Source organism: Mandrillus leucophaeus, unplaced genomic scaffold, assembly GCF_000951045.1.
Source record: "Mandrillus leucophaeus isolate KB7577 unplaced genomic scaffold, Mleu.le_1.0 Scaffold700, whole genome shotgun sequence".
Classification (NCBI taxonomy): domain Eukaryota; kingdom Metazoa; phylum Chordata; class Mammalia; order Primates; family Cercopithecidae; genus Mandrillus; species Mandrillus leucophaeus.
The window spans coordinates 416,052-427,650 of NW_012107587.1; the positions used below are offsets into that span (position 1 = coordinate 416,052).

At 34.3% G+C, this 11,599-nt stretch overlaps 1 protein-coding gene across 3 annotated transcripts in view; it reads left to right on the forward strand.

Annotated features, from left to right (window-relative positions):
* ANO3 (anoctamin 3) overlaps positions 1-11,599 on the forward strand; it is a 479,469-nt gene that overhangs the window by 360,095 nt on the left and 107,775 nt on the right. For all 3 annotated transcript variants that reach the window (XM_011964701.1, XM_011964700.1, XM_011964702.1), the window contains 2 exons: positions 1,913-2,047; positions 7,827-7,923. In XM_011964701.1, coding sequence (XP_011820091.1) covers positions 1,913-2,047; positions 7,827-7,923 — 232 coding nt within the window. The remainder of the gene's footprint in view (positions 1-1,912; positions 2,048-7,826; positions 7,924-11,599) is intronic.

The following is an 11,599-nucleotide window of genomic DNA, read 5'->3' on the forward strand; positions in this document are numbered from 1 at the left end:
ACATATTCAAAATCATCAGTTATAAAATTTGCGTAGCAAAATTCTTGTATGGCAATTTTAAAAAATATTTCACAATAGGCATTGGAGGCATTTGTATTTAAAAACAATGTCACTAAAGGAAACAATTCTAAAAGCATAGATTTCCACATTGTTTCATTTTATGATAGAAATTATTTCAGCAGCGGAATTGTATCATTGAATGAAATATGACACAGGGCAGAAATATTAAAAAAAAAAAAACAGATAAAAAGAGAGCTGTGGTTGTGTGATGGGTAGTTACCCAACAGCAGCCCCCACTTCCTCCCTCTTCCTCCTTGCTCTGTTTGGAACACAGGAATCATAGAAGATTGTGAGTACCAGCGCTCTAAGGCAAGGACATTTTTTCATTAGCCTCTTTTACATGGCACCAGCTCCTTCTTCTCCTGACACAGATCTGAAATCTACTTTTACTTAGGTGACTATACCTCACCAAATAATATTGTTGCTTCTCTTAATCTTTAACAATGTGTAATTTAAAATATCTATCTATATCATACTGATATAGATGATACTGTCTATATCCACTGATTTGTCTGTGCAATCCTCTGTCATCAAAATTATAAAGGTCCTCTACTGTGTTAGTAACATGTGCTAAAAACTTTGCTCCACCCCACAGAGGAACACTTGTTCAAGCAAACAATTTTTTTTCAATACCTGTTAATATAATAAGTTTCCATCTCAAAGTAGAATGTTATTATTGTATAAGAAGTGAATTTTCTATTGATCTGTGTTTCCTAGGAGAGAAAAATAAAATGAAAAAAATGGAGAAGTGATGCTTGACGGATGATTATTCCAGGTCTACACGCAGTAGAATATGCAAAAGATTTAATTGGCACAACACAGAGAATGAAGCAGAAAGAGAATAGTTTTCAGAAAGAGAAGCCTTGTTAAGGAAATATGACAAGAGAATTTTCTTCTTAGCAAGAATCACTGCTCCGTGCAATATTCCCAAATCAACTTTGAAGTGCCCATCTTTGTTGCAGGAACAAAACTGTGTGTGTTAAGTAACCGTCTTTAGAAGATGGAGACCAAACAGTGGTAAAGAAGCCAGGAAATTATCATTTTTAACCAGGCCTTTAATACCGACAGTGGGTTAGGTGAAGAAAGAGCAACTGAGTAGTTATTAGAACTGCGTTATTTCTCTGCCATTTCAATTTAAATGATATTCATCAGCTAGAGGGGAATTAAATGCATTAACTCTCTTAGCGTCCTTCAGTACTTCCTGTGATCGTTACTAGTGAAGCAACACACAGGTCTACCTTTCAGCAGCTTACAATCGTATAGGGAGGAAAAGGAATGGAAGAATGACCGGTAATTGCCATACATTTTTGTAAGTTTAGGGACAGCATTAACCAAGGTAAGTCCTGCGTGCTTTGGAAACTGCAGAGTTGAGCTTTGTTGAGGAAGATGTGACATAATAGTGCACATTGTGTCTAGCCTAAGGGTGTCTGGTGAAGGGTGCAGATGGAGAGAGAAATCTAACCTGCTCTCAGCACCTACCTAGAGGGGACACCTTTTTCCAATTTTCATGAAAGCTATATGGTTTAGAGCAGCTCTGTGATGTGAAAAATGAAAAGGGATGCTAGTAGGAAGATGGAGAAAAGCAAGGTTTATGAGCCATGTTAAGAAGTATGGCATATACATAAAGACATGTGACAGAATTGCCCCTATATTGAAAAGGTTTAAAAATAAACAATATTGCCATTATTGGATTAATTAACAAGCAGGAGTATTAGATACTGTAGATGGAGCTGAGGAGGAACCGAGTGTAGCCTCAAGTTTCCGTCTGAAATTCTGACTAGGTGTGGCATCAATAGTTGTAATATTGCTTATGTTGCCTTAACTCAGTCTAAGGATTTGCTTTCTCATGCAGGCTGTACTTTGGTGAGAAGATTGGACTATACTTTGCTTGGCTGGGATGGTATACTGGAATGTTGATTCCTGCAGCAATTGTTGGTTTGTGCGTTTTCTTCTATGGATTATTTACAATGAATAAAAGTCAAGTAAGGTAGGCTATTAAGAGACCTATTAAAAATATTTGGCCTGTCTTCTGAGTGGGCAAAAGTTTAACGATAATGCTGACTATAAAAAACAAATGGTTGATGATACTAAAATTTAATTTATTTGCTATTTCTGTTTCTTGGCGTTTTTTGTTTTTTTGTTTTTTTGTTTTTGGTAGGAAAGGAATACTATTACAAAATGTCATTTTAATACTTTTATATGCAAACTATCTTGAGTAATTTCCAAGAATGTTTACGTAAAATTCCTCTTTCCAGTATATACCACATAATTCAAAAATTTAACAGTTTTGTGTGATTTACATTTGCATAGCATTTGTTAGTCTAGAAGACCCTCTCGATATATTCATTCAAATCATTATAATAGCTATAATTTATAATTTCAATATATAATTTACAAAGCCCTTCAAAATACCTTGTTTCATTTGCTATAACCTTCACTACCACCCTTGGAGATGCATAGCTCTTTTTGCACATGAGGGAACCTAATAGACTTAAAGATGTCTAAACAAAACAATTATACCACATAAATTCTGCTCTACGCAACCTCCTCTACTCTCCTGAGTACATGACAGATCATAACATACTTTCTACTTTATTATTACTCTCTGGAGGAACAAATATTTATAAATTTTATTTAGCATCCAGTTAAGATGTGGAGATTGTAGTGAAATCAGGTTTGACAAAAGTCAAACATATATCAAAATAGTGATGCTTCTGTTAAAGTTGAAGTGACTTGAGATTTGGAAATAGGAACAGTACATTATTATTCAGCAAGGACGAGAGTTACCCTAACATTAAATAATCTTAACAGCATTTTCTATTTCAATCACAAGTATATTATCAACTTTAACTTTGTAAGGTAAAATTCAAAATCTGAAAAATATCTCTCCCCCTTCTTTCAAAGCTCAACACGTTCTTCTCTTTTTATCCATCTTTTAACCATGGCCTTGCTACCAGATACTGAACATGACAGTTAATGTTAAGATTATATTCTTCATGAGATCATAAAAATTAATTTCCCTGAATTTTCCTCAACAAATATAATATGTATATGTATGTATATGTACAGTAATTATGCTTAAAAATGAAACAGCTTTATTGTCCGATAATTAAATCCTATTCAGTAATCAAATTGCTTGATTTGATATCTCAAAGTCCCCTTGTTCTTCATGAATGCCAAAAGCTAAATAACATGAAAACAAAGAAACACCTACTGCTCAAACCCATTTCATCTAGCCATGGGTTAATTTCAGGGTTTTGCAAACTCATTACCATCCTGCAAGGTAGCATCTTCCTGAACAAACTTCTGCCCACTGGAAACATCCATCCTCCTTTTGGGCATTTGCCCATATTCTGTTGTATCAGTAACATCTGGGGCTCCGAAGAAAGGTTGTGGTTTAGAGTTACAATGAATTGGAAAAAAAAGTAAACCATTTTAAAATGTTTTAAAATCTGGAAAATGATTCTTCAAGTTGGTCCTGTGGAGAACATATTAACAAAATGTTAGCATATGATATAGACTTCTCAGCTCCACCACTACAAAGCTGAAAATGAACAAAGAGGAATGAAGGGAATAGATTTGCTGTTTCTATTGATTTATATACCAATGGAGTAAATTAGGCTCTTTTTGTATGAGATAATTATTCTTTAACCTTTAGTACAAGGAGTGTTCTAAAAGGCATTAGCAAACTCTTTTCTTCAGTGCTGTATGGTATTATATTACTCCCACTTCTGTCACACTATAATTAAGATCCTGTCAGACTTTCTATTCTAAACCAAGATAAGCAGCACTGAATATCTTGACTGAAAATTTGGGGACTGAAATTTTCCATTCAAGGTGTCAGACATGGTTGAGTTGTAGGTGTTATCATGGTGGGTGGGGGAAGGAGAGCAATCTTTTATTTTGTGTTGACTTATGTTAGTATAATTTTATTAAGCTCTTTTTTACTTGTTGCAGGGTAGAAAAACGTTCCAAAGCTGCAGATGTGGCTCTATTGATTATGTTTCTACCAATTAGGTCCAACTAAATTAAGATCATGTTTCTTAATTGCCTTACACTTAATTATAGAAGTATATAACAATCAGGTTTTAGATGACTGTATATACATACGTGTATATATTTACATGTATACACTGGTCTTACATGGTGAAATATGGCCATATCTGTGCCTGGGAAAAGATACAGGAATTTGAAAATGAACAGGCACAGATACGTGTGGCCTGGTTTTTAGGCCCTAGGTTTCAGGAACCAGGAAACAGACCTGAAGCCCCAACTGTCTGGTCTGTTCTTGCCTTTTCAGCATCATAACTCACCAAGAAATGAATGTGGTTCTCAATATTGACCAGATTTTTAAAAGTCTTTGCTTCTTAGAGGATTTCCAAGCCCTCTCTTGACACTGTGCTTAGCAATAAGTTTCTTTCATTTATCAAGTGCCTGCAATGTGTAAAGTACATTGTAAATATTTTTAATCTAATATCCCAGTTAGATATCCTCATATAAGATGAATAAATTGATCCCCTAAAAAAAAGTGACTTGGTCAGGGACTATATCTAGTAAGTGGTCAACTAAGTTTCAAACGTATTTCTGATTTTTAAAATTGTCAATAGTATTAACAACTATATGATTATGATTAATATATAATTAATTACAGAAATAAATTAATACCATCAGTTAATGTTTTATTAATTTATATTCAATTATCAATTGATTATTAATAAGTGTTTATTGGTGATGAGAACACAGTGTGAGATCTAGCCTCTTAATAAATTTTTAAGTGCACAAGACAGTATTATTGACCACAGGCACAATGTCATACAGAAGTTCTCTGGAATTTATTCATCTTATATAACTGAAACTTTTTGTCCATTTTACCCTCCATTCCCTCCTTCCCCTAGCCAATGGCAACCACCATTTTAACTCTGTTTTTTGTAAGTTTGACTATTTTATATACCTCATATAAGTTGAATTATTCAGTATTGGTTATTCTGTGATTGGCTTAATTCACTTAGCATAATTTCTTCTAGGTTTATCCATGTTATCACATATGGCAGGATTTCCTTCTTTTCTAAGACCAAATAATATTCCATTATACATATATACCACATTTTCTTTCTTCATTCATCAGTCAATAAACATTTGGGTTGTTTCCATATCTTGGATATTTTTAATAATTCTGAAATAAATGTGGGAGTGCAGACAGCTCTTCCAGATCATGATTTCATTTCTTTTGGATATGTATCCAGAAGTGGGATTGCTGAATCATATGGTAGTTCTATTTTTGATTTTTTAAGAAACCTCCCTACTGTTTTTCATAGCAGTGGACCATTTTAGATTTCTACCAGCAGTGTGCAGGATTACAATTTCCCCACATTCTCACCAATACTTACTTTTTTTTTTTTTTTTAAGGAATAGTAGCAATCCTAACAGGTGTGAGGTGATTTTTTTTATTGTAGTTTTGATTTGCATTTCTCTGATGATTATGTATGATTTTAAAAGCAATGATTTATCCATAATGCCCTACTGGTTTTCCTTAAACCTAGTTTCACACTTTTCTCAAAAAAAGTGTACCATAAAGCAAATATTTTATCTTCCATTTTTTATCATGTTAGCTGGATTATAAGGAAGCATGAGGACCCTCAAGTGAGTGGGTCCAAACATCCACCCCAATATGGAAAATTTCTCACTACTTTTATCTTTAATTGGTAGTAATGATGATTTCTTTGGAATCACACTTGATGTGTATATGTAGCAATAAATACAAAACAAAAGAAAACCACAATTTGAGTGGTTGTTTAGATTGTCAAGTACTACAGAAGAAATTAAGAAACACTCATGATGACAGCTCTCCCTTCCTCTAGTGGTTAAGCAAAGTCAAAGAAACTTGTGATACTCTTAAATATTTTAGACTAAAAAATGTCAAAAGTTGTGTGATGTTTTTTGTGTATCATGTATCAAGTTGAGCTTTGAGTGACTTTCAGAAAATGAATGAAATGATTCTACAGTAAAAAGATTCTGGAATTCTAGACTTGGTGCTTCAATAAATCTAAGCTTTTGATTGACCCCATTTGGAAATTGAGAAAGATTATGTCATATAAACAAACTTCAATACCTTTTTAGTATAAGATTCTAAAGCAGGACAAATTGTATCATTTGTGAAACAATGAATTATGTTAAAAAGCTCATTTCAATTATTTTTTTCACGAAGTGTGTTAATAGTTCTTATTCCTACAAATTACTGGTATTGACACAAGAGGAGATATAATCTTCTCTTTCTTTTTGGTTTTTAATATGTATATTTTACCTGCTTTCTCCTACTTTCTGTAGACATCCTGATTACTAGTAAGATGATGAGTGTGAAAGTAGAAGAGCCATAGTATATGTAAGACCCATTTCATCATTGTGATCATTAATAAATTATTACTTGATAGAAAAGTTCCCTTAAACTATGAAGCAAACTTTATCTGTCTTTTAGATATAGTTGATGGAGAACTGGATCTACAATCAGAAAACTTAAGCTTGGGGTCCTCGAGGTGCCTCTAGCTAGCTCTATAACCTTGAGCAAGTTCCTTAAATTGAACATTGTTTTTCTCTTTTTACTGGAGATAATTTCCGTTACCCGAGATTGGAGTGAAGACTAAACAATTTGACAAACATAAATTCATCTTGCCCACTGTAAAGCATTATGTCACTATGTGGTATTATTACTTAACTATGGATCCCCACTTTGGCTTGAGATTATATACCTCCCATACTTGAAATACACATTGAAATGCATACGCATTCTTTTTTTTTAGTTCAATTACAAATGTGTAAAAACAAGAAATCTTGCTGTAAACATTGCTAATTAAACTTGTATTAAAGGTTGAATCCAGACACATTTTCTAAAGCCTTTAAATTCCTCTCAACATTTCTAAAGAAGATTTAAAGACAGTTAATTCAGGGGATACTAAATGGGAAAGGGCCATGTATGAGAAGAAAGGGCATAAGGCGTCCTGCAAATAAGTTGCTGAGAGCTGTGAGTCTTTGAGGCTTTTCGGAAATGGTTACTGATGTGTTAGTGCTGTCACAAAGTCATCTAAAATGTATGCTGAGATTGTTTTAAAGGCAGTGGACATAAAACTGAAGAGATGTGTCATAAAGTTACATTCTAATAGAGAACATATTTACATAAATATAAACTACGGCATGTCATTGTGACAGTGTATGTCAAGGCGCTGCAAAAGACCCCCATAAACAAACATAAAAAAGCAATTATTTTAATCTCCAATGAACATTCTGCACCAACAATATGTACTGCAGTGGGTGTTATAAATTGTATGATCAACAGACTTGAGAAATCCAAATAGGTTTGATTCCAGCTCAGCCACTTCCAAGCCTGTGAGTTTGGCTAAAGCTCCATTGGAGTTATATATACCTCACAAGATTATCCTGAGTGCCATGAAATCATGTATAAAAGTGTCATTGTAGACAGAGTTTCACCAGATATCACACAAGTGTAAAATATGGCCTGTTACCATTATAATTATCTTGACAACATTTTCTAAAATTAAAGAAGCAAACCAAAACTTTCGCATCACAAATACTCTGAAGTGTTTGAGTTGGAGTCACACCACAGTGCCCAACCACTCCCCACTATTCCCATTGCTTCTCCTTTTCCTCTCTGCCTTGCTGCTTCCAACAGGATTTGCTGCAGGGGCGAAGTGAATTTCTAGTCACAGTTTCATGCTATGTTTTTATGGGGGTTTTTTTCTTTTTTTTTTCTCAAGCCAAGAAATTTGTAAAGCCACTGAAGTCTTTATGTGCCCTCTCTGTGACAAGAACTGCTCCCTGCAGAGACTCAACGACAGCTGTATCTATGCCAAGGTGAGTGTGTACCCTCGCATTCTCCTCCCTGAGCGGTACTGAGAAGCAGGCAGTAAGAAGTCCTCCAGTCAAAGTTAAGTGTTCTCAAGAGTTTCAACCATCGTAAGTGCCATTGACAACTGAATAAAATGTCAGTCTATTGTAATTACAAAGCGAGTATACTTTTATTTGAACATTTTTGTCTCCCTTTGTTTTTATAACTGATTTTTGTCACTGTAGATAAACATAAACTTCCACGTGTAATTATATTTAGATTCCTTTTAGGAAACAGTTACTTCTATTGCTGTTTACTAAATTTGTATGTTACATGAAAACTTATGAAGTTAAAATACTTCTATTGGTACAGAGAAAATGAAATAACATTCAAAAAGTCCCCATATTGCTGTCTATGAGAATTACCTGAAGGGCTTTTAAAACTCCTGAAGCTCAGATCAACCCCAGAGCAATTAAATCAGAACCTTTGGGATTGGAACATAGATACCGGTATATTTCAGATTTTCCAGGGTGATTTCAGTGTTCCTCCAAGTTTAAGAAACACTGAATTCTACATTATTATTTTTGTTTGTAAAACAGTTTTATAGAAGTATAATTAACATGTAATGAAATATACCTATTTAAAGTGTATGAATTGATACATTTTGCTATATGCGTGCACCTGTGAAACCATTAGCATAATCAAGATAATGAACGTATCATCTCCAGCATTTTCTTCACGCCCTTTTAATCTCTGCCTCCCTGACCTTCCCCTGTGCTCTAGCAGCCGACTGCTTTGTATCATACATTTGTATTTTCTAGATTCTTGTGTAAATTGAATCATGTATTTATGTATTTTCTTCTGACTTCTTTCACACAGCATATTTATTGAGATTCATTCATAATGTAGCATTTATCAATAGATCATTTTTATTGCTGAACATTATTCCATAATATCTATACTATTTATTTCTTTACGTATTATCAAAATTTTTGATTGTTTCAAATTGTTACCTATTTTAAACAAGTTTTCTATTAACACTCATCTACAAGCCCTTGTATGGACAAATGCTATCATTTCTCTTGGGTAAATACCTAGGAGTAGACTGGTTAGATCACATGGTAGGTATATGGTTAGCCTATGAAAACCCTGCTAAACAAAACCGTTCCTATGTATTTATACCTTTTACATACCCACCCATGGTATATGACAATTCCAGTTTTCTGTGTAGTCACCGAGCCTCAGTGTGGTCAATCTTTATGAATTTTAACAATTCTAAAGCTCTTTCTGTGTACGCTACCCAAGTCACTGTGCATAATGAGGGTTCCCAGTGGCTGATGGGAACAGGCACTATTCCTGACTCCAGTCTCTCAAATGGCACTTTCCTTAACAGATGGTTTCCTTGCATACATGCTCACTGGGTACTGCCTAGGTTGTTCTTTTCTACACGCTGAGAACTCTTTAAGGCAGTAATCTGAGTAGTAATAAAGTGAATGTTGTTCATTTTCTGTCTCTCATTGCCCTTTGTTGCCTGATGTCTACCATCTTGTAATCTGTTGTTTTATACATTTTGTGCATTTTGGGGGTGTTTCCAGCATAGGGATAAAATCAATCCCTCTTACTCCATCATTTCCAGAAGTGGAGATCTCCATACAATTAACTTTGACAAGGCTGGGTGCAAAATCCAAAGCCACTCAGTGTCCTTACTACAAGAACATAACTTAGTAAAGTTAAAGTCTGTTTTGTTTATACTTTAATTTCAGAATAAATGTTTAGTTTTTCATTCTTTTAAATGTTCCATAAAGATGATAGGAACTTAGAAACATGGTTATCTTGTTTGGAGGCAGCATTTTCTCATCACTTTTTGCTAGAACCAAGTGTGTTAAGAGTTATTATATGTATATACATATGTCTCTCTCCTAGCCTATGTATTTTAGACATATAACAGCGTAGAAACGCCAAAAATATCCAGATACTTCTTCTTTCACTTGGACATATCTAATAACACACACTGGCATTATTTTAACACTGAAGACAAGAAATATCCACATATGGCAGAGTGATAAAGTGAGGAAGCCGTCCAAGGAAACACTACATCTAGGGTGCTTTTGTCATCGTGCAGTAAATACATCTCTTCTTTTCTCAACAGAGAAAGGTACTTTAAGGACAGGGATGACTCACAAAGAATTCACTTAATAACTTGTATAAGAAAGTGGAAAAGTTAGCTTGCAAAGGAGAATATTGCCTCGTGGAAGAATGTAAGAAATACAACCCACTAGGATGAAATGTCTTTTATTTGTTCCTCTAAGATAAAATGTAGCTACTTGTTTTATACCTTAAAAATAAGAGTTCCTCTTCCCTTACTGGATGGAAATCAACAATCTATTTTACTATAAATTTTCATATTTAAATATCTCATAATTTTTCGATGGGTAGAATCAGATATAAGGGAGCAGATTTTTGCGAAAGGTACAAGCCAACAAATCTAGGATCATCTAGAAGCAAAATCACCTGGACACGTGATCTAGGGAGTTCTCAATTCAGTTCCTTACAGAATCCATTACTGCTTGTGACAAATAAAAGGAAATCAAATTTTCCATTTTATATTGAAAAGGACGTGTGTACATGTAATTATTCCCCTTTATAATTTCTGTGATATGTCTGCATGAAAATAACTGGTCCTATCATATGATAAATATTAATATTTAAGTACATTAATGTTTCCTTTCATGACTACTTTTATTTTAGTACTTAAAAGAATTGAAATTAGGACATTTTTGCAATTAAGTAATTTCGTGATATTTGCACTGACACTACGTTGTCAAACCCTATGATGCTAGGAATTCTCATCTAAGGTGAAATAATTAGCTAGAAGGTCCTAAGCTGTTTTTCATATAATTAAAAAATGACCCAACCCCTTGAAATTAAGTCTTATTCATAGTAATTTTCCTAAAGAAAAACTTGTTTAACAAACATTTACTCAATACCCAGTATGAACCTCAGGCTGTATACTGATTTGAGGTTACAACAGAAGCAGGAGAGAAGCTGTTCTTTTTAAGAAACTTCATTGAAAAGAAGAAGAGTATGTATAAGACTGTACATCTGATCATCTCGAACATTTGTGATAAAGCAGGTTTCTGGACCCCACTTCCTGAAATTTAGAATCAACTGGTCAAGGGTGAGGCCTAAAACTCTCTATGTTAACAAGCTCCTCAGGTGACTCTAATTTCTAGGACCAAATTTTTTAAAGATACGTGGAGAATAGTCTGATGAATACCTATTTTGTATGTAGCTTCTGCTCAGGTCCAGCAAATGAAATGGTTATTCAGGTTTCACCCTGCCCAAGAGTTAAGCAATGAGGAAGTGAAAGGGCGTGACCTCCAGCTTCAATTCTGACTCCCTGCCCTCCAAGTCTCCAGTAATAGCTCTGCGTACATGGTTGAATCTGCCAAGGAGTCACCTTGTTCTCCTTATCCTGGAGGGACTTCAGTGGGATATAAGTGGCATTTTTCAGAGCCTTATGTTTTTCTGAACTTATAAAACAATTTTAGAGCAAGACCCAGCAGGTATAATGCAGAAAACATAAACTTTCAGCTTCCAACCTAATAAGAAAGCTATCTCTTTAACAGTACCCACATTTTTTGATTTGTAGCCACACTCAGCTCTTCAAGAGAAATCAGGTGTCAAAGAAATTGGACAATG